The sequence below is a fragment of the Micropterus salmoides genome, unplaced genomic scaffold (genome assembly GCF_014851395.1).
Source record: "Micropterus salmoides isolate LMB-PRFRI ecotype aquatic unplaced genomic scaffold, ASM1485139v1 Ms_hic_scaffold_5, whole genome shotgun sequence".
NCBI lineage: Eukaryota > Metazoa > Chordata > Actinopteri > Centrarchiformes > Centrarchidae > Micropterus > Micropterus salmoides.
Genome location: NW_024044237.1, coordinates 14,360,527 through 14,384,561, shown reverse-complemented (window position 1 = coordinate 14,384,561; position 24,035 = coordinate 14,360,527). Strand labels below are relative to the sequence as shown.

Genomic DNA, 24,035 nt, shown 5'->3' with positions numbered 1-24,035 from the left:
GCCACTTTAGCATTCTGCTAATTCGCTGCTATTTTTGTTGAACTTTAGGGCAGAGGCAGTCGGCCTCTGGGAAATGCAGTGTTGTTTTAATGAGCTCTACATCATTGCAGTTCCCAGCAATACTTAAAAGTGCTGTATGCTCACTTACATATCATCTGTGGGTTGGAATGCATCACTAAACACTGTTTTCTCTTTGCAGATTGGGTACTGGAATGAATACGCGCGATTTGTAAATATTATGGACCCGCAGGTCTCCAACGACTCCTCAGTGGAAAACCGAACGATTGTGGTCACTACTATTATGGTACACTTTCCATGCAGTTTTAAATGTTTCACGTATTCTGCCACTCAAGGTCATAGTGTTGATTCCAATGAGTGATACATTCTGTCCTGGGCGGGTAGAACCACATCTTTTTTGTGTTGCTTTCCATCCACTCACTACATGTTGAAACAGTCGGTCCGATCACGGGGGAGTGTTTCAACTGTATCCGTGTGGGTGTCAAAGCATTTTGATTTTCCATACTTCAGTGGCCTGTCGTAGCAGTGACATCACAATAATGGTATAAATGATAATGGTTGACTCCCATCAATTACAAAAAAAAAAAAACATACAAACGCATACGTAAGTAGGCCTGTCTGTCCTCATCAAGTAAATGTTCAATGACACTTGGGATAGACTGGCCGAAGAATGACTAGAGGATGATTCTGCAATGGTTTCTCCAGCTGGGCAAAGCAAAATAAACAGTATTGGAGGAGGGATAAGAAGGTGTGGTATTTTTCCTTGTTATCACCTCTCCAATCTATTTTGTATTGCTCCTACATGTGTTCTGTGTTGAAGTATAACTTCCAGTCAGTGATTTAGGAAGGATCATTTTCTGGGCTTTTTTGCCAGACCAAAGTATGATAAACAAACAAAATATCTTAGATGTATTTATTTTCAACTGTATTTACTCAACTAACTGTTTTAGGCTTATTGGATAGCTTCCATTGCAAATGTATTTACTGACTGTGTAATGGCATTATAAGTACCTGGTGCAGTACCTCATTCTCTGCAAGCAAACATTTTAAAATGAAAAAAGAATAAGTGTGATAAGGATCTCTGGTATTTATGCACAGTTAGATTTCATTTGTATTCCAATGCATAAGCTGGCATCATAGCAAAAGGAAACATTTAACGTCTCCAGATGAGAAATACAGTCATGTGTTAACAGGAGGGAAACACTTGATGGCTGTAAGGTGAGGGGATACATTCAGCACAGAACAAACAAACCATTGCTCTCCTACTTGCACTCCAATTGTGTGTGGCTGTATTGACAATGCCTGCTCTCCTGAGCAGTCCTATTGTTTGATAATGATGATGTGCTCAGTAAGAGAACAGACAAGATGCACCAGCGTTTTGAAAAGGAGAGGAAACCTAGCACGCTCCTGCTCTCCTGATGTAATTATTTTATTTATGGAGGATTTTGTGCATTTTTCTTGATAGCAAATAACAGCTCTTTATTTTATTTTATTTTACTTATTTTTTGGGAATGAAACAACCTTTAACTGCGCATTGGTGCAATGTGCTTGAATATGTTGAGATACTATGGGCACTCTCTGATCCCTCTCCTGTCACTGGCATTTACTTATGAAACCCATTCCCATTCCCATTCCCATTCCCACCTGCCTCTGAGCTGACCCACACCTTGCCTACCGATGACTCCCAACCCTTTTAAATCTCATTTAGGCCTCCTGTCTCCTCCTACAGAAATGGAAAAAAAATGTTCTTCCTTGCCTTAACCCTCCTTTATTATGCCACAGAGTTGCACCCTTAGGCTTAGAATGGGTTGGGTGCATTGGGCTTGGTGTCTGCTGGCTTGTGACCACATGATCACGCTGCTGTTATCGTTGTATATTTGTGCATTCGTGGGGCATCATCTGTGAATGCATGACTGCATGGATGTGGATTTAGCAGCTTATAATATTTGAATCTGTGTGCGTGTGTGTGTGTGTGTGTGTGTGTGTGTATGTGTGTGTGTGTAGGTGTAGGTGTGCGTGTGTGAGTGCACGGGCACATATGAGTGCATGTATGCATATTTCTGTATAACTGAATGTGTGCTAGGGCATGGGAGTGAATAAACCAGCGTGTGTTTGAATCAACAGGAAGCTCCTTATGTGATGTACAAGAAAAATTATATGCATCTGGATGGGAATGACAGATATGAAGGCTACTGCGTCGATTTAGCATCTGAGATTGCCAAACATGTTGGAATTAAGTACAAACTGTCTATAGTAATGGATGGGAAGTACGGAGCCCGAGACCCAGAGACCAAGACGTGGAACGGGATGGTGGGTGAACTGGTCTATGGGGTGAGTACTGGGAGCCTTGAATTCGCTGATTACATGACAGTTTGCAAGGAACTTCAACATGAGAGGAGATCTCATTTTTCTGTCTTAAGGTTATCACCAACCCGTTGTGAACTCATCAGCTCTTGCACATGTTCAAAGTCTAATGCTGTCTCAGGAAGCTCAGCTGTGAGTGAATTTGTCATATGCAGCCTCAAGCATTGGGGAGTTGGTGATCATCTTGAGACGGAGAAAATGAAATCATTTCTCAGTGCTGTTCATTGCAATTAATCCTTCTTGCTTAGCCTAGAAAGCTCTCTCTCTCTCTCTCTCTCTCTCTCTCTTACAGTCGAAACGGAGGTAGGTACATGAAAACAATGAGTCCATGTGGCAAACACACTGTAATCACTTTGATGAATGAAAGATTGTATCCCTTTGAAGTGATTGTGTAATTATGTCCAATGTTTGATGTGTATGATGAATATTGCCACATTGTAAATTCACAGCTGAGAAAATCTGCTTTCGAATCAACAGCTAAATGGTGGTTTGCGGTTTGAAACAACAAGATCCATATGTGTTGTGCCCCATAAAGGTTGAACCTCTCACATTAGGGAAGGGTCATGCCGTGTTTTACATCTGACAGAGCGCTCAGGCCCTCGCAGCACGTCAAGCATTCCAAATCCCCCTCCCCCCACCCCCATCCCTTTCTTGCCTTTCTCCGAGGCCACAATAGTTGAACCGGGGCCAAATACAAAATGCATGAGGGTTAGGCTTCCTCATCTGTTCAATTTCCCAACTATCAGCCTGAGAGATTGCTTGGTTTGATGTGCTATCGCCACCAAATTATCTTTCAAATGGGAAAAGTCCACTCCCTGCAGATGGAACGTGGAAAAAAATATCCCAATCACATCGCTGTCAAGTCTTTCCAGGCCTGTAATTTTACAGCAGGTGGGCCGAGACTAATAGTTTTGTACATTTTGACCTTTTGACCGGTAAATTAATTTGATTTTAGTTGTCTTTTAAAGGTTAGGCCTGAGGCTGCTCTTTATTGCTTTGTTTCCCTCACCATTGATTGAGTGCTGCTTACGCCTGCACGGGGATTAAATGGTTATAGCCCTTCACAGTGTTGTGTTGACAGGGTAAAGAAAACAGTCATGTTTATTGGGTCTATTTGTGTTGCTCCTAGTTTGACCTTGTAAGAAACATTTTCGCGCTGCTTCAATCCAATGTTTTCTCAATTTTGACATAAAAAAAGACAATACGGCATGATACAAAGAACTGCCCTTCAAGGAGTTGCTCCGTTGAAGGGGAGCAGTTATTTAATTAATCACACACACACTAGCTGCAGTAACACTGTCTAACGTGATTAATTATTTTCTTCTGCTTTTACAAAGAAACCCATTGTGATTTCTAAAAAGGCAGCACCACCTCCATGGATGTGTTTTGATAACATAATGTGATTGAAGCAGCAGAGCAAAGGCGTTAGATAAAGAGAAACAGCTTGGAAAATTTAAAAAAATAAAACTAATGCCAGAATAAGCTGTGTTTGGGAAATCCAGTCTTCTGAATGACATGTGGCTTGCTGATTTTGTTTGTGTACAGCAACATCTTTACTGTACATTCTGCTGTTTAAATTGAAGCCATTTATTTACAAAGGTTACACTTGTTATGACGAGGTCAGACATCTCACTACTGTCTTTGAAAATGTAATTTTAATGTAAGCAGAAGAGTTATTGAAACAGCCAGAGTCTCGTAACAAGGTGTAGCATAAAACTGCTTGTTTTACAGAAATGTAGAATTGAAAAGTTTTCCCCCTTGGGTCCTGATTAAGGAAGCATTTGGTCAAACATGACTCAAACACCCATCTGCCTGGATTTTTTCCAAGCTGTCTCTCTGAAAGTCTTGCAGTGGCCTATGAGCTTTTTCTCCCTTTTACCTCCCAATGTGGCAACATTTCAGTAAAAATGTCTGATTAATTTTGCAGTTTGAATCTAAGATGTATTAGCTAACATCCCAGGTCACACTGCGCAAATGCAAATGTCACACTGCTTTTCCTCTGTGTTTTTTTTCAGCCTGCCTTCAAGTGTCAACGCTGGTGGCTTATTTCTTCTAATCATGTGTAAAATGTGTGATAACAACATTGTTTTATTCTCCCTCTCCAGCTCCAGTCTTTCACATATACATGATACATGAAATGACCCATTTCTTTATGCAGGTCATGACTAATGCTTGCTGTGCATGTCCCTGTTTCCAGAGAGCAGATATAGCTGTTGCACCTCTCACCATTACTCTGGTTCGAGAGGAGGTGATAGACTTTTCCAAGCCCTTTATGAGCTTGGGCATCTCCATTATGATAAAGAAGCCGCAAAAGTCCAAGCCCGGCGTATTCTCCTTCCTGGACCCGTTGGCCTATGAGATCTGGATGTGTATAGTGTTTGCCTATATTGGGGTGAGCGTGGTCCTGTTCCTGGTCAGTCGGTTCAGTCCTTATGAGTGGAACCTCGAGGAACAGGACGAGACCAAAGACCCTCAGACACCCCCGGATCCTCCCAATGACTTTGGCATCTTCAACTCCCTCTGGTTCTCACTGGGCGCCTTTATGCAGCAGGGCTGTGACATCTCCCCCAGGTGGGTTAGCTCCTATAGACACCAGGAGTGGACAGCAGAGGACAGTAGATATAAATACTGCTATGGAAATGTTTTCAAAAGCAAGTGATGAGATGTGTTCTTGATAAGTACACAGAGTCACTAAAGCATCATTATTTTCTGTCCTCTTGGTTCAGGTGTTCATTATTTGAAGCTAAACTCATTTCACATTTATTGCAGCTATCATAAGTGTAATTAAGTTTGTCAGTTTGTATGCTGCAACTATCATCACCAAAATGGTTTCATCAATACTTTCTGCAGGCTATGAAATGAGCTTTTGACCCGGATTGTTTCACAGCCAATTAAAGACTTTGATTAGAGAACAGAAAAAAGTGTACCACTTTCCTTGGAAATGTGCTGTTTTAGAGTTCTGACACAGTATCATGTTGATTTACAAGGAAATTCTGATGACCGATGCAATTAGATATATTAAACACAACTGGTAGATCTTAGCAGGCTGATCAGCACCACATGCCACTATGTAATTACATTCTGTGTTTCCTTGTCATCGACCTCCCTCTTACAGATCTCTGTCGGGCCGTATTGTCGGTGGTGTGTGGTGGTTCTTCACCCTCATCATCATCTCCTCCTACACAGCCAACCTGGCTGCCTTCTTGACAGTGGAGAGGATGGTCTCTCCTATAGAAAGTGCCGAAGATCTGGCCAAACAGACAGAGATAGCATATGGCACTCTGGACTCAGGCTCCACAAAGGAGTTTTTTAGGGTGAGTAGTATCAGAAAATGCTTTGCGTTCACACACACACAGCTTCTTACTAATCCAGTGGCTCTCTTGCTTTGAGCTAAATGCCAAAACATGCAAAGGCCTAAATATTTTACACCATAAAAACTACTTTGTGTAATGCCCTTGATAAACTCTTCCTAGCAGCTTTTCTATTTTGTACTTTTAGTACAGCACTCTTGACCCACACAAGATTGCTCCAAATGAGGCATGTTGACAGAGAGGCAGTTCTTGAACTCTTATGACATGAACGTGAAATTTATGCGGCTGTACTGCAGTGTGCAACCTTGAGGCACTGGGGCTGTCAGCAGAAAGTGTGATAACAACGTGGAAGACTCAGAGGTGATAAAAACAGGAGGCTAATCAAAGCAGCCACATCAGGCTCAAACTCAGAAGGGTCAGCTCATGAAATATAATTAGCTTGCCGGCCATTCCTGGCAAATTGGACCTGATGAAGAAGAGCCCTGTAGGTCAAAGAGAGCAGTCTGTAAGACGGTTCAGATGGAATAAGCAATATGTCTGTCGGCATGGGGGACTAGCCTGGCAATTAAGTCATAAATTAACTAAAATCTGAAGCGAAAGTATATTAGACCCTGAACGGCTACCACATGCTCACTATGCAGGAGTTAAACAGCACTGCATGTCTTTAAGGCTATCAACCTTCTGCTGTGAAACTCATAGATGTCTTAGCTTGTGGCGTGGCTACATCACCAGTCCGTTCCTCTGCATTTGCAGAGCAATAAGTTGGAAAAGAATTAATGAAACAGCACTCTGCCTGTGATGACGAAAAGGCAATATGACAGTCTTTTATCTTACGCTCCCTCATTACTCATCAGCAGGATAGAAACAATTCATATGCTTCACAGCTGCAGCCTGTTGGCAGAAAGAACAATTCATTTGTATTACCCCTGGGTTGAATTGCTCAGAACAACAAAATGCAAAATCAAATCCATGTTTTTTCAGACAGAGAATGACAAGATAAAGTCGGCAGTTTGATATTTTAAAGAGTTTTGTTTCAGGGCTGTACGCTCTTAGGAGCTGGTTGTAAAAGGCTGTATGCAGTGATATCCTGGAATAAATGGCACATGATACATGACAGCAGCACTTTATTCTCTCCATACAACACCTCACAAAGCTTGTCATCACTTTTCCTTTCATCGTAGATGCTGTTCGGCTGTATATACAGTATACAGTATGTCTTTGTGTCACAGACATGATGGATGCCAATTACAGATCAGGTTTTCAGCCTGTCAATGGAGACACCACAGGTCTGCTGGTGGAACAATCAGAGAGGTGGCCGGGGAGGCGCAGTTTTTCTTGTATGCTGTGTCCTCAAACAAGAAATGACATGTGTGAACCGCTATTCCAAGGGACTTTTAATTAAAGCTGTAGAGGGCTGACAAGGGGGAAAAAAACACACTAAAATGCTATTTCTGATTTGTTTTTCAGGAAATACATTCGGGCTTAATTAGACCCATACGGCATCAGCCAGCTGGAAATTTTAAATCAAGTCCAATGTTTCAAACAAGACATATGTCATCGTCTCTGCCACCCTCTGCCTTAAATTTTTGATGATTTCACCTGGTTATTTTACAAAGTTGCCTGACAAGTCGAACTAACTCAGTAATAATGTGCATTTGTAAAATGCTTTTTTCTGCTCCCTTCCTAAGCAGAAAGCAAAAAATAAGACACGGTAACATGAATGTGGGATAATTAGCTAAGAATCCCTCTAATTCTCATTTTGATGGTTTCCATGTTTTCAAATCAGTCAAACTGTCTCATCATCTTCTGCGGTTTAAGATATTCCTCCAAGGCTGTTTTGTTGAGCTCCTGAAAAATGGACAGTTTGGACATATGGCTCATTGCCTGACAGTGACAGTATTCACATCACCGTGTGTGTCTTCATTTGGTGGTGGGAATGAGGGAGAGGCTATAGAGGAATTTTCAAAGAGAGAGGTGTTAGAGTAGATCCCCCTTAGAAAGTCCTGATTCTGCCGCTCACAGCCAACTAGGACAGCTGGCCTGGGAGCCCATCGACGTGCCCAGTGGAAGCCCGAATGCCCCCAGGCGCTTGGCACTGCAGATCTACCCGCACTTGGCTCTTCTTCCCCAGACTGCTCTGCTTGTTTGGGCAGCCTCTACTCCTCTGTCTCCAGCCTGTCTGTTGCTTTACCTTGAGACAATGGGGGATAGCTGCGAGCTTTGTGTTGCTCGTCCTCAAAATAGCAGCTGTCATGTGCCACTGCACCACCATGACTTGTTTCATGACATTGATTCCTGTCATGGCTCTTTTTTATACAGTCAGTTGAATGTTTGTGTTTTGGATGATTATAAAATGATGGGTTGTACAGACAAGGCCATCCTCAAAAGGCTTGGCTCGGTTACATTTTTAAAATGTACATTGAAGGAGAAGCTGGATGGTAATAATGACTGAGATGATAAAATAGGCTGATGTGGCTGTTTAATTACGTGTAAAGACCCGGGTGAGACCATCAAAGACGACCACACTGCTGTCCCATCATGCACCTCATTAAACAGCGTAACAATGAAAGAATGATAATTGCGCAGAGAAATGAGACCACAGCATTGTTTTCCATTCCCCACAAAAGATTATACATTACCCAAAGCCCCAGTAGCAAACATCATGCATCTTACTGATCTGCAGGTGTAGTGGAGATGGGAACAACAGCTTGAGTGCAGTCACCAATGCATTATACTAAGCATGAAAATCAATTTCACGTCTCAGCTATTGTGCCACAGACACTATAGCTTCTTCATGGTCCAACACAATGTTTAATAAGTAGCTTTTTTATACAGAGCAGACCTGCATTAGGCCAGGGTTGCATGAAGAGGAGCTCGCAAGGAGATTTATACAAGAAATCCTTAGGTTGCCCTGCAGTCATATGCAGCACACTGTGACACAATTCCCCAAGCTCTTGTCACTACGTGGTTCAGTACAGCGCTGAGTGAAGGGGAGGCTCCTATAAAGATTAGAGCCTGTTTGCATAAAAGAGAAAGCTGACAAAAGTGATGATAGACTAGTGCGAGATAGGCGTAACCTCTGAGGGAGTGTGCTGTCCTCAGAGGGCCTTGTCGAACTTTAGATGAGCAGCCACAGCAGGCGCGAGAGGAGCTATTGGAGTCCAGCAACAAGCATCAAAGACGAGCCATTGGTATTCAGGGCGCAGCATGTGGCACTTCAATGACAAAGTACACCCCCAGAGCCTCAACTTTCATTTCTGCATACTTGAGATACAGATAGTCCTGGCATACAGGATATTGGGGGAAAGTGGTGATGTCCACAAACAAAATGGAAGGGAAGTAAAGTAGAAGGAAAATGTAGTGGTGGATGTTTGGAGATGGCATTTAGATGCACAAGCAGTGAAGCGTATGTGGGAGAGGCCATAATGAAAGCAGTCTGCAACACCAAAGGAAGAATAAAAAACAGGCTGCAGTTCGAAGGGCAGTGGACAGAGGTCTGGAAATGTTGCATAACTCAGAATTAATACAGATTAAGTGGTTATTTAGAATGGAGAGTGCAATTTCTTTGACTTTGAGCTTTAATCACTTGTCCTTTCTCTGACATTTTAATGATATTGTTGGAGACTTCTAGAACACAAAATCTCCAATCTTGAGATTTACTAATGATTTTTGGAAATACCTTAAAGCAAATCTTTTGTCTTTCTTTCTGTCCATTTCACTGCATCACTGAAGCCTTTAAAGGTTTAAATTTTTCTTGCCAATATGCAGTTCATCTCTAGACTGCAAAGAGACAGCCTACCTACAGGGTAGCCTGTTTCAGTTTAAGAGAGCAATACTTTTATCTTGTAAGGCAGTGGAAGGCAAAGAGTGGCCTCTGGGTCAAATGTGGCCCTCCACTAAAAATATTTGGGTTGAAAATAAAGGTATTGCATTAAAGCTTTAGCATTATTTTTTAAACTGTACTGTAGAAAACAATGTAAATTCAAAGTTAATGTAAATCTCAATAGACATAACCTTGTAACAAATATACATACATTATAAATAATATAATCCTTCTTTTACTAAATGTACCTTGTAAATTTAAATACCATTTTAATTGCACAGCTTTAGCATATTTCTAACAATAGTACTTTAATTTATGATAACTGAAGCAGGTTAATGTTTATTATATTTTGTTATTATTATTAAAATGTGGATAACCATAGCAAGAAAATCTCCACTCTTGTAGTCAACACAGAAAAAGGATTAGCTTACAAGTCATTAATTAGCACTGAAGTATTAGTGGGTAGGTTTTAATGCCTTCAGACATAATCCAAAAACATTATATAGATACATTTTATTCTCATACTGTCATTTTTACTTGCTCCATGCAGCTGTTTACATGAAAAAATGAAACTGCTAGCTACCTGCCTAGCACCAAATGGCAGACAGACAAAATTAGCTGCTAGCTGATGAACATAGTAACGCATTTAGCAGCTGTGTAAATAGTCAAGATCATCATATAAACTTAAATGTTGATAATAGATCAGTGTTGTGTTTATAGCTTGTTTCTGCTGCCCCCAAGTACCCCAAAAATCAGTTTTTGCAACTTTAAGAGAAAAAAAATATTATAGGCTTGAGTCTCCACCACCTCTATAAAACTATGTCAGCCCCTCATTGAAAAACAAATAACTGGTCAATGCTTGTACCTAATTGCCGACCCCTGCTCAAATGAAAACCTCATTTGTATGTGCATGCATTAGTGCGCCTGAGTGCTTGTGCTTTCATATCTGCATGTGATTTGGTGACTTCTCCCCAGAAGAATAATAAGCACACACCAGTTTTCCTCTGACTTCACTCTAATGTCATCTTGCTAAAGGCAAGTCCTGCTCTCTTTATTCCTCTTAGGTCACCAGCCTGGAATGACAGACCTGAGTTTTCTTTTATGATTATTACAAGACAGCAGGAAAGTCACTGCTTCTTGACAGATTTTCAGGAGCAACATCTACACAGATCATGTAATAGTGGCGCTTCGGTAGGAGGGTTGGCTGAGATAGAGTATATACAGTAGGTACTTCATTATGAACAGAGCAACATTATGATTGCTTTAATATAATTTGAAGACATTTAAAGGAAGAGGGTTATGCCGTTTGCAAGTTACCCAACATAGAATCTTGTTTCTTTTTGCTTTGCAGGATAGTTTTCAAATGTAGCCACTCCCTTCTAATTGCCTAGAAGCTCATTTAGAATATAGCACTATGTTCTCAAAGGGCCATTATATGGTGTGAAGGAGAGCCACATGTGTAGAGCTGTATTTATGGCAGTATATGATTGCTCAACAAATTGTCTGCTCATTGATGATGGACTTTTGAAGTCATTATTCCCTAATTGAATTTTAAATGACCACCATAGACTGGAATGTGAATGATTACATTTTAAAGGAGATGAGAGTATAGGCTTTCAATGCATTATGGTGTGTTTGCGTGTGTGTACTGCATGTGTGTGTCTGCATATTTGTGTGCCAGCAGTCAATAATCAAATATCTCTCTTTCGCTGCTGGACTTTCTCACAGTATCTGGTTTGTTTTTCTCTCTCTATTAGAATCTGCCTTAAGCATCTCACTGGTGACTTTAGTTGCAGTGGGATCGGCCTATTTAGGTTTTGGTCGCACTCTGTCTCCGCTCTGATATTGATGAATTGACTTCATAAAGCACTGAGGCAGCACACTCTGTCGTCAGTAATCAATGCCCAGATCCATTCTTTTCTTTTCATTTGAGGAGGCGTCTGGAGCTTCCCCACTGCCGAGCAGATGAGTTTCCAAACTAGTGTCCTTTCCATGATGTCTGACACATGCAAATTGAACCCATTTACGAAGATTGTCAACAAAAACACAACATCTGACTCTGACTACCCACCCAGCTATTGTATTTGCATTAAAATTGAAGGCACTTCAAGGCTTTTTCATCTGAGCAGAGAACATTCATCATGCAGACTTTTTTTAATTTGTGTTGTGTTGCTGTCTCATCTCATCCTCACCCTTGGCCTGATGCTCTATGACAGATGCCTGAAACAAATTCTATATGATTACATAAAGCCAGTAAAGCACTTTCATTAGGTCAAGGTTAATGCTGTTGTTTATAGAAATGCATTTGATATGGATATGTATAGAGAGCTTTTACCCGTTTAGGACAGCGATGAGTCTGTGTACTGCTCAGTATGTTTGGACATGCAAAGACACAGACCTCAGTGTCCATGTGCAGTTAATTAACTAAATTTATCTTCAACTTTCAGTAAAGAGCTTTACAATACATGATCTTTACTTTTTTTCTAGATTTCCTAGTAGTCTGTATGACATGTTAACCAGCACTATAGCTAACAGTTGTTTACATTATCAATTAACTTGTGCATTTTTTTCAATTAAGTGCATTTAGTCTATAAAATGTCAGAACATGGACAAAATGACCATCTCAATTTTCAGCTGGCTTCTTAAAGTTGCTTGTTTTGTCCAACAAATAGGCAACAAACAAAAATCTAAAGAGTAAAAATCCAGAGAAAACATCTCCGAAGTAGGAGGCAGCAAATGTGTGGCATTTCTGGCTAGCTAGCTAAAAAGTGCTGTAGCTAAATTGTGTTCATTTTGGGCATTATTTATTATGAATACCTGCATAAGTGGTATATTAAGATGGTGAAAATGGTAAATTGTAGCTGCACAACATCACCATGTGAGCATTGTCTTTTTAAAACATCTTAGCATGCTGTTAGCGTTTAGCTCCAAGCAGTGCCTCACAGAGCTGCTACTGTGGCTGTAGACTCATGGCTGTAGTCTTGTTGCTTGGCAAATGACTCATTATCTAACTATAAATGTAGTTGCTATTTTTTTATGCCAATCAGGTAACTGATAGCTAATGAATTAATTGATGATAATGATGAATAATCATTTAAGACTTTACTTTTGCTAAACTGAAGACTGAAAAACAGACATGACATGGTGCATCAACAGCTTGTCCATATTCTACACACAAACCCTTTGGTTGACAGTAGATCTTTTGATTCAGCCAGTTCTTGAAAATCATCCAAGCCCTTCGTCTTTCTCTGGCCTTTAATGAAAGAAAGTATACTTTTTATGTGGGATCCAGTCTGCAGTACACACAGAGCCACTCGGGAACTGGCTCATCACTGCTTGGACCAGGATCTGTTCAAAGTGTGAAATGCCTATGCCAAAATAAATCCAGCGGCATTGAATAATTAAATTGATGCTTATTATAGATAGCGCTCAACACCCACAGATTTTACAGGCTCGCTAAGCCTGACCCTCAGGCGCTGGGAGAATGCTCATCTGTGTCACTTTGTGATGGGTCGCCTTGTGCCTGTGTAACCCTCTTTCTTGTGCACTTCTCTTGCTTCATATGTGCATTACTTCTGAGTCAGAGTCACAGTCGCGATGTTATATTAAGGACAGTGTTGTTGAAATTAATGACTGTAATAACTTCTACAAGTTAAATTAAGGCCAGAGAGATTGGTCCAAAACTTTTGCAAGTTTCCATATAAATTATGAATAAATAAATACAAATTACCCACAGTTCACCATTACAAAAGTTAAATCCATGAATGCTGGTATTTTTACTAAAACCCAGTTTGCATGACATTTGTACTGTCCAGGTAGTGTCTGATCCTCATTCACACTTGAGTTGAATTTGAGCCTCAAGCCGCTGCATTATATTTGAAGAGTACATTTTGCTGATGAAGAGAAATGGATTTTGTAAATTCTTGTACTTCATGATCTTGTAAAAGTCCACCAGCTACATTTTCTGGAAGTATTTAAAGATATCACACTGCCGCTTTCCGAGATGTCTATAAATACTTCATGATGCCAGTTTAAATTAAGTGATCATTAAGCACAAAAATCCTACAAAATCCACTAATGTATATGACTTTTTGGGTGTCTAACTACTTTTCTTCTCCTTTTTTTTCTCTGCACAGCGGTCCAAAATAGCAGTATATGAGAAAATGTGGTCATACATGAAGTCCGCTGAACCCTCAGTGTTTGTTAAGACCACACCCGATGGCGTAGCCCGGGTACGAAAGTCAAAAGGCAAGTTCGCCTTCCTCCTTGAGTCCACCATGAACGAGTACATCGAGCAGCGGAAGCCATGCGACACCATGAAAGTGGGCGGGAACCTCGACTCGAAGGGATACGGTGTGGCGACGCCCAAAGGCTCAGCATTAAGGTGGGTGGGATAATATAACAATATTCTCCATGTTGTTATAGTATTCCACCTACCCTGATGTCCCCCTGTTGTCATTTTCTTCTCTTCCTCTTCTTGTTTTTTTTATGGACACAGAGGTAACGGTAGTATGCCTTTCAATGCACTTGGATACAAAGGTTAAATAATGATAATCAATGTTTTTTTCTGTTTTATATATATATGATGATAGTTGCACATTTCTAGTAGAGGAATCAAATCCAGATAACAAGGCTAAAGCTAACAATCATTTCATATTTATGTCTCTCTTACTGTTGCTTTTCTCTCTCCTTCGATCTCTCCTTCTGTCCCGTGTGCTGTCCTACCTGACTGTTGTGTTGTCACTTTTAATTTAACAGTTCAATGGTTTTTCAATTTAGCCTTTAAAAGCTGCGCTGTCACTTGTGACGAATGTTAATTGCATGATGTTTGTTGTTGTTACTTTTCTTCTCAATGACAAGTGTCCCCATCCCGCACACTTCAGTTTCTAAACTACGTAACCCTTCATGCCACCTTTTCCAAGATTTAACACTGTCTTTACCTTATATGAGCCTTTCTTATCTATCCATATTCCTTAAATTCTTAAACAATTTGTCCTTTCGTAGACCATTCTGATTAACAGATAGTCTGTGCTTAAGCCCCTGCTTTGACAGTGGTAGTCTCACTACCATTACCTATCATTATGATGCTTAGTACAATCATTACTTTGCATTAGATTTCTCACGGACCTGTGCATTTTCTTACAAGTTATGTTTTATCGTTTCAAGAAATGCTGTTAACCTGGCAGTTTTAAAACTGAATGAGCAAGGCCTCTTGGACAAATTGAAAAACAAATGGTGGTACGACAAGGGAGAGTGCGGCAGCGGGGGAGGTGACTCCAAGGTCAGCCTCGATGTCACCACAATCGGGTACCATAGTGCAGAGTAATCGGCAAGGCTGTTAAAACAACCCAACCATAACCAAACCAACTGTCCGCCCCAACCAACCTGCTGCTGCCCCACGGCAGATTACCAAATTAACTTCCAGTCTGACAAGACAGCTCAGATCAAACTAAGGAGCCTTTGCTTAACCAACAGAAAAACAATATTTGTGGTTTTTGACTGTGATGTTCATAGACATAGCAAAGTCTAAGAGTTTTTGTCGCCTTAGACAAACTTTGAAGTTGGAAATTCTCAGAAAAGGGCCACTATTAGGTGAATGTGGCTGCCCTGCAGTTGTGAAAGGTTGAGCTCTATTTATTCACCCTTACACGTGTGTAGGGCAGATCATCCAGTCTCAGATATTAGGATGTTGTCTAGTTCGCTTTCACAGTTTGAGTAAAACCAGTTGATGAATTCATGCGCATTGTTATTGAAGTTTGCCAGTAATCTTAAATTGAAAAGTTTGTAACATCCAGCCTTCCCTCCGGAAGGTGAAGTTTGCTAACAATCTAAAATACATGGCTTTGTAGTACTTCGCCGCACAGCTGCTTCACATCCATGACACTGGCCGAGAGCAAAAAAAAACCTCAAAATGGCTGCTCAGTTGAGGCCGACAGGAAAGCAAGGGGAACAGCGGCGTCTTGAGGGGACTAAGCATTGCAGGCAAACGTGAGAATTCTAATTAATTCCTACCCAAACTCTTTAATAACCCAGCCGTGACCCTTTTGACGATCAGATCTCTCACTCTTCTTCTGTGGTCAAATTATGAATAATTTTTCCATTATGGAAGCTAATGGTGCAAAGTGTGAAACCCCACTCAACAATGACAACTTAGTGTAATGCCACTTAGATTATGTGCCATGAAGCTATTTTCTCTAGATGACATATATGGCTCTAGCATTTTATTCATTACAGTGCAGGTCAGTTTAATGACAGATGATGCTGTCAGCACGCATGTGATTATATAGTTCAGTAAATTGGCTGTATTACGGACAAACTGCATGGTCTGCAGATTGTGTCATTACTCTCTTAATGTCATTTGTCATGGATTGACCACAATGAACATTTAAGCTGCAGTGAGACTTGTTTTAAACAGCATCACCACAAGACTCTGCATGAATCACATATCCAACAATGTCTTACTAGATGCCAACAGTTATTTTTTGAAAAGGGTTCAAGTCACCCTTTTTCGATGTTTGCATTGCTAACATTGCTATGTTCTGTTGTCACCGAGCTCAGGAGGCCTCCCTGTGCTACTGGGAGCTCATGCTCAGGAGCTATTTGAAAGAACCTGTCTCTTGTGCTGTCATCGATCTTTTATCACGCACAGGTATGTACTGTCTCTCTGTTTCCTGGGTTGTTTTGGCTCCCCAGGACTCAGTGGAAAGGCCCGCTTAGGTGGAATAATGCTGCCTGGAGCTCTCTGTTCCAAGCAGCGCATCGCTCGGTGCTGTCCCGCTCACAGTTTCGTGTTCCAAAAGACATCAGGAGTTGCACATAATCATGCACACCCACTCACACACAGTTAACACTGCTCTCTGCTGCCCCCAGGCACAACACAGTGCAGCCTTGATTGAGTTTCAGACATAGAGCATGTTACAGGGTAATTGCATTGTTAATCAATGTCTCTCCCAGCCAAGACAATGGTCTGGTCTTCACAGTCCGTTTCTCCAGATTGGCTATGAGGGATATACAGTGGTTTAATCTTCTCTCAGTGCATTATGCATTGCAGGGATCCCCTTGGGGGACATTTTTCCCAGGGAGTAGTCAGGCCACTCATTTATCAATGCACTATTTGTCTTTGCTTCAGATTTGCTTTTTTACTTTCACACATAGAGATTGACCAGAGCCACAAACAAGCCACTGTTACATTATGACTGCAAAATGTGATCTTTATCCAGCCTTTACAATTGTTTTTTTTTTCCTGAAGTAATTTAGCACAACACAATACGATGATAATTTATATTTACATTAAGTATTCTGGTGTCATGATATAACTCCCAGAGATATCAAGCGGCAAGAAACAGCTGTGTCAGACATTACATTATGCAGCTGCAGGCAAATATGAGAGGAATTATTCCACTGATACTTTTGAGCTTAGTCCTGCAGCTCTGTGCAGTTTTGTTAGGACACACTTCATCTGACACTAATCTGGCATAATTGGAAGATAAGGTTTTCTTAGCGATATGTCGGAATAGAACACGCAAGAATTAATTAAGCTTTCACTTTTGGGCATAGTTGCTTGGATATGAAATTGGTTGTAATACCTCCAGAATTGATTGTTGTAATGCTGGTGACAATAATATTAGCCATCGCAAGATTAAGCAGATATTGTGAAAATGGAAAGGCTGTGTCTATCGCTTAGATTTTTCTGTTTGTTAAGACAGAGTTCTTGTTGGACTGAACTTGATGAAAAACATGCTGTTCAAAAAGCCCCTGTGATCCGTTACCTTCCCCCAAACAAATGTACCCCAATGCTTTTTAATAACCACAGACTTGCAGATTGTGCTCTCAGTACCTGCTCGTCGCCCTGTTAACAGCGCCTGCCGATTACTCAAAGCGATATGGGTAGGTCCTGGCTTTAGACTAGGGGTTATAAAGGTAATAGGTAGAATGCCTGCTATCTGTGATGTTGATATAGCCAGGTGCCCTGCTTTATCGCTTTGTAAAGTATGTAGTAGTTTAAAAGTTGAATAACATAAAATAACATAATATAATGTTATTTATGTTATTTCCCACGTGAAGAACTCCTGTAAACCTTGCAGTATTGAAACTCAGTGAACAAGGCATCTTAGACAAGCTGAAAAACAAATGGTGGTACGATAAGGGTGAATGTGGAACCAAGGACTCTGGAAGTAAGGTCAGTCGCTGCAGGTCTTTTGTACTGATTCCAAATTGCATTTTGACGTATTGTTCATATGCAAGACAAGACTTCTCTAACATCTATAGTATACATTTTGTTCATTTGCTACACATAATTTTCTATTTTTAGTCTCTGCCACAAAACTGTAACACAGTTTATATGTGGCTTCAACACAAGGCACTGCTTCCCCAAGTCATTTTTGTCTTTTATGCCATAGAAATGAGACACTTTTTGATGCAATTTAAAATGTAGAGACTCTCTTTTTTTGTGAAAACTGTAATGATAACACTGTGGGGAAATTGCCTTTCAGATACACCTTTTGAATTGAATCACAGCAGTTAACAGTTGTTGATAAATGCTACTTTTGCTCATTTTCACTCTTGACATTCATGATACTTTGACCATTATGCTGCTGTTTCTATTTACCAAACTGTTAATGAAAATTTGATTTATTTGTGTTGTTACTAGTTTGCATCGAGATGTGTCTATTAGATTCTTTGGCCTCCTGTGGTGTGATGAACAAGCAAAGCCTCTTATTGTAATGAGTTACTCAAATTCAACTTCTCTAAGCGGCGAGAGCGCCGTAGGGTGTCCTCTAAATCTTGTGGCTGCTCGGAGTTGAGGTTAGAGGCTCTGTTTGCACATTACAAGAAGTTGCGGAATGTAATAAACCCACTATTTAACCCTCTGAGATACCGTCAAAGCCTCAGATTACACGTTAGGGTTGCTAGATAGCTTTATGATATCGCCATACTCATAGGGTTAAACTGCAAATAGTAAAACTCTAATGAACAAATTTTTAATGAATATGTTTGGTAGGTAAGCAGCAGCAAAATGGTTTTGATCCTTAGTGATTTTTTTTTTTTTAACTTTAATGGAGCTTTCATTCATCTACTATGAATTTGACTGTACTGTATGACAATGTTGCCATGAGAGTTATACGTACAAGTCGCTAAGAGGATTAAATAAAGATAGGGATTTTCAGAGCTATCGACCTATGCGATACTGACCAGCTTCCTAACATGGTCAAGAGCAGAAGCCATTTTACATAGATGTAGTGTAGGGAAGGGAGAGCTCTACATTCACCAGCAGACAGACCATTAAGAGTTGGCTTCTTTCTCCTTAGTGGAGAATGGTTTGACTATGGCAGTCTGAAGTTCCTTACAACTTTGTGACAACTGTAGGGAAATCAGTTCAGTTTGAAATTCTAGCCTTATTGCCTCATTACATCTTAAATTTTTTGGTTGCTTGTAGCAGTTAGTATTCATACTCTGCCAAATGTAGCAACAGTGAGATAGATAGTATGATGATTTACTAAAGCAGTTTTAAGTCAAGACAGTGTGAGGCTCAGTATGAAGAATGCAGGCTGCGTTTTATTCTGCTGCCCTTGCTCCACTGCAAAACTCTTAACGTTGTTATTCACTTTCCCCCAGGACAAGACAAGTGCTCTCAGCCTAAGCAATGTGGCTGGTGTCTTCTATATTCTGGTTGGAGGGCTGGGGCTGGCCATGATGGTGGCTCTGATAGAGTTCTGTTATAAATCACGGCAAGAAACCAAACGGCTGAAATTGGCCAAGAATGCCCAGAATTTTAAGCCGGCTCCCCCGACCAACACCCAGAACTTTGCCACATACAGAGAAGGCTATAACGTATACGGAACCGAGAGTGTTAAGATCTAGAGGTACGTCACCTCTCCTCACTGTGCACACACTCGGGCAATGTGGGAGATGAATCATTTAGCTCCCTGTCATATCTGTTGGAGTAAATTATTTATTTGTATGTGTTGTTGTGAAGCTGCTGCTTGTGAAATTGTTTATGGTTGTCATGTTGGCCACGACAGAATACACATGTCCACTCAAATACAAAACTCTGAGATATTGTTTATGCCTTGTAACATATAGCTGCATGGATAGTGCACCAGGCTACACAAAGGCTACAACACATAATCTAAGCAAGTTAGATACACAAACTGTGCGTTGTCATAGAACTACTGTATAGAGCTATTTTGCATTGTGTAAAAATTGAGCATGTGTTTTATTCTGATTGTAATCTGATCTTTGACCGGTCAGATTTTTAGTCTTACCACAAAGGGTATTTAGCCTCGCCACTGGCGCTCCCTCTCCTCGTTCACACTCTAGGTCGCTTGAACACCACTGCTCTCAAACAAATTTAAACAAACCAAAAGAAGCTTGTTGGTATTGCTGTTTTTCAGCATAAACTGTAAGCCAGACATCAAAGCTGGGTACACGAAATAAACCAAGCGAGGACACCACTGGGAAAGTATCATAGTTTAGTCCATGAACTCCTCCGGGATAGTGCCTGGTTTCAGTGATATTTCAGACTGACTATGGAGCAATTTGACCAGTCTGATCGACAGATTGGCCACTGTAGTGTGATGTCGGGGTTGTTGCATTTTTTTCTGGCATACCTACGCCATCTCTGATGGAGGGGAAGCGCCTGATTTGGTCTGAATTCTGATTTAAGATTAATTTGCGTTGTTTTTATGTCCACCTAATGTTAGGTAGCTATGCTATAAAACATGTTCACCAACTACTCGCTAATAATATCTCTTATTTTGAACTGGGCTGGGAGTTTTTAGAGCTTGAAAACAGAGCCCAATACAGCTGCCTGCTGAGGCTGAATCAAAACAGTAAAGTTGCGAGACACAAAACCAAAACCACAAGCTCAAAGACGCTAAAATGCTCCACAGGGCTGAGGGGAAGAGCTTCTCCGTGGGTTTGTCACTATGAGTGACCTCAGTCACATTACATGTAATCATTTAAGACATTGTTAATATAAAAATATTGATTAATGCAGCTTTAAAAACTAGGTAGTTAGTTCCAATAAAAACTCAAGTGCCCTTTAATACCACTAGAGGTAAGTGAGAACATGCTAAATTTATCTATACAGCAGTTCTGGATGAGTTCACTGTTAAATATTGTGAGTTTTGTATTTGATTGGATTGATTGCATGTGTTCTGTTGCTTCTTGTTAAACAAAGTGTGTCATGTCCGTTTACAGAAGTACAGCTGTTAGACAGAGCAACATAATTTAAAGGCAAACTAAATTTAAAGTCAACTTCCTAATTTTCACCCACCATGAGTCATACACATACAATCATATATTAAAAACCTAAACTCTTTCCATGTTTGCTTCTGCTCTGTATGTTGACACAGGTTTAGGAAACATTTCCATTGTCCCTTACAACTGTGACTAAACATCTATGACAGGACAGGATCGCGGGGATTGAGCTCCAAGCCAAATCCTCTCAGACACGGCACGATAATCTGCAATGACGACACGACTGGACTGGTCACGGGAAGAGCCGATGCGGTTCCCTCCTCTCAGTGCCTTATGGAACTCTGAGTCCAATCAATGCAACTCATTCACAATGATATTGCTTTTTTGCTTGAAACTCATACAAAACAGAAGAGTGGTGCAGTGATTACAAATGTAGATGTATTATATATGTATATATATATAATACATTAGACACGCTACAATGAATGAGAGAACTAAAGCCATCATTTGCAACCCTAAGCACATTTTGAAGTGCCAGAAAGAGGACAAATCTTACATGACAGGTGTCTAATTGGTTTCTTGTAATCAATACGATCAGATTACTCTTCATCCTTCTGCTGCCAGATTTTCACTGGTTATATGTGTTCAAATAATTTTATTAGAACTATTCAGTGCACTGTAAGACACTGGTTATTAGACAATAGCTTTTATACTGCTGTAAGTCACTTATGGTGACCTTGTACTTGTTTTAAAAGACAGATTGATCTCACTGAGCGAAACGCCATTCAACCCAAAACAATTATGAGTGTGTTGTTTGTACTCTAAACTCTGGTGCTGCTGCCACTGTCTCCTGAACGTTTGATGGGACTCATGAAGATGAGAAAATGATCTGGTTTGGCTTTTATGCACCACAGAACCAGGTCATGATTCGCACGTCCAATACTGCCAAGAGTGTGTTTTGTATGACAAAGAGTGTGTAAAGAAAAGTATTCATGGTTGAGTAAAAATGAAAAAAATGAAAAATGAAAAATTCTGTTTGCAATTTACAGTTTGTAAAATATAGTACTGACTTGTTAAGGTGCGTCGCTCCAAACAGTCTTTCCCTGAAGTCTCGAGTCATCCAAGTCTTCTGTACATGAAAGTAAGACCAAACAGAAAGGGTAATTCAATTGTAGATTAACTGCAATCCAATTAAAGGATAACAGTAATGGCTTTTAAACTGTAGTATTTTGGATTACCTTACCATTTACTTTAACAATTGCACATTTTACAATGAGCTGTGGTTTGCTTTTAATTTGATATCCTTTAATGAGCATTACAGTGTTTGGTGACTTCACTTAGTAAATGAAAATGAAAAATATACGACTACAACGGAAAATAGATTTATACAAGGTTATACCAGGGAGAGTCCTGAAGCTTAGCACATTTCCATATTGCTGTAATAATTTCTTTTCTTCAAAAATACTGTGATTCCATAGGATTTAGGAAGATAATTATCTAATCACCTGAAACTATGGGTGGGTAGTTTTATTTTTTATTTTTTAAAGAATAATAAACTGATAATTTGAAGAGAAAAATAAAGAATGAGTTGAGAACGATGTGTACATTCAGATAAATGAGAATTATTTATATTACACGATGAAAGATCAGTCTCCTTTTTATTTTATTTTAGGTTCTTTTTTATTTTTCAAAGAAATTGCATGTCAAATCAGTGATGCTTGACGAGCTCTGCTACTCACAAGCTGACCTTAGGTTAACGTTAGAAATCCAGCCCTGGATATTCTTTTGTAAATCAGTTTCACCTTTTTCTTTTTCGAACACCTCACCTTCTGCATCAGCAAAAATCGCCAGGCATAGTAGTGGGTACAAAAGAGCAAGAGATGCATGCATAATTTGCTGAACCTCATTAGTGAGGCGCTGTACAGAGAATTTTAATACATTTTGTAAATAAAGTGTACAGAAACAGTCCTGTGTCTTGGGTTCGTGTCATTTCGCTAACACAATTTGAGTCTGCGTACGCTGAAAGAAACACTGGATGATTTTGTGGCCTGCGGGGGGGTTACAGGGGCACATCTCAGCAGTCGCTGGTGGTGTATCAGTAGCCTGACCAGCCCCCTGCAGACAAATACACAAAGAGAGGACTTTTTCCTATAATGGTCCAATATTGAGCCGTTAGTCAGTGGAAGTGAGCGTGCATGTTTTGGATCAATAGTAAGCACCATCTGCCTCACTCTCGCTCTCCTGCCTTGCATACACTGATTGAGGGGTCCATTGACAGCTTCATCTGGCATGTGATCTCTCTCGCTCTCTCTCTCTCTCTATAAGATGCTTTGTGACACAATCAATAATGTATTATTATAACCACCAAGTACAAAACATAATGCACACGGATAGTGTGTCACTTATAATTCCAGCACAAGTTTTAAGCTTCAAAACTATATTTTAGGGAAGACATTTTCATCAGGATTCACTTAAGTAAATACAGCAAAGGGACAGTTAATCGTTTAAACCCTGCTTATTCCCACGGTGTAAATTCTCGCATGTGCAGTAAATCAGCACAATGCTCAATAGATGCCCAGACAGTCTGTGCCATTTTACTGGTCTCTGGGTCTGCATTGTGTGGTTAAAATGAATTCCTCCTTCCAGAGATCCAGTCTGCCACAGCTCACATAACAAATCCAACAAACATGGCAAAATACCAGTGTTTTCTTTCATTTTTGGATGCAGACACTATGATTCAGGATTTATTCGCTGCACCAGTCCTGTGGAACAGACTAACGCTATGAAAAGCTACTGTATGATCCAAACAACCAATTTCTGACTATGCTTGAAAGGATATTGCTTTTTTGTTCTTCCTTTGCTTCTCTACCTCTCCTTTTTTTGTCTTTTGTTATGCCTGGACTGCTTTCAAACAGGAGCAAGACAACATGGGGGAGTGGTCCGCGAGGATGGCACTGCACTGCAGTACATGATGCTCATGAGACTATTCTCTGGAATTAGTTAACTCACCTATCACACACTGCAACACAGTGGCGGTGTTGATGCTGCAAGGACAGGAAAAAACAAAGAGGCAACAAGCAGGCCTTTCATTCAGAAAGTGACACAACGAAAGGAACCGTTAATCTAATCACAAGAGCAGGAGAGCAGATTTGCTCCCACTAGAGGACAACTAATCATCCCCTCTGTGTTGTTGCACACTTCTCACATGTTTCGAACTGTGCGACTATAGGCCAGCTGCCTCTTAGGGCCTTTGGCTGTGAAAGTTAATCTGATCTAACATGGATTCTGCCACTCATAGGAACATGGTTATGTGTGTG

General features: G+C 40.4%; 1 protein-coding gene across 3 annotated transcripts in view; it reads left to right on the top strand.

Annotated features, from left to right (window-relative positions):
* gria3b (glutamate receptor, ionotropic, AMPA 3b) overlaps positions 1-22,684 on the top strand; it is an 83,054-nt gene extending 60,370 nt beyond the window's left edge. The window contains exons 9-16 of one of the 3 annotated variants that reach the window (XM_038699979.1): positions 200-304; positions 2,143-2,349; positions 4,580-4,953; positions 5,498-5,696; positions 13,653-13,900; positions 17,581-17,695; positions 19,132-19,379; positions 20,874-22,684. In XM_038699979.1, the coding sequence (XP_038555907.1) occupies positions 200-304; positions 2,143-2,349; positions 4,580-4,953; positions 5,498-5,696; positions 13,653-13,900; positions 17,581-17,695; positions 19,132-19,377 (1,494 nt within the window). In that variant the 3' untranslated portion in view covers positions 19,378-19,379; positions 20,874-22,684. Of the gene's footprint in view, positions 1-199; positions 305-2,142; positions 2,350-4,579; positions 4,954-5,497; positions 5,697-13,652; positions 13,901-14,682; positions 17,696-19,131; positions 19,380-20,873 lie in introns of those variants that run through there. The other 2 variants (XM_038699978.1, XR_005442005.1) reach the window with 2 other exon arrangements.
* Positions 22,685-24,035: the final 1,351 nt, after the last annotated feature.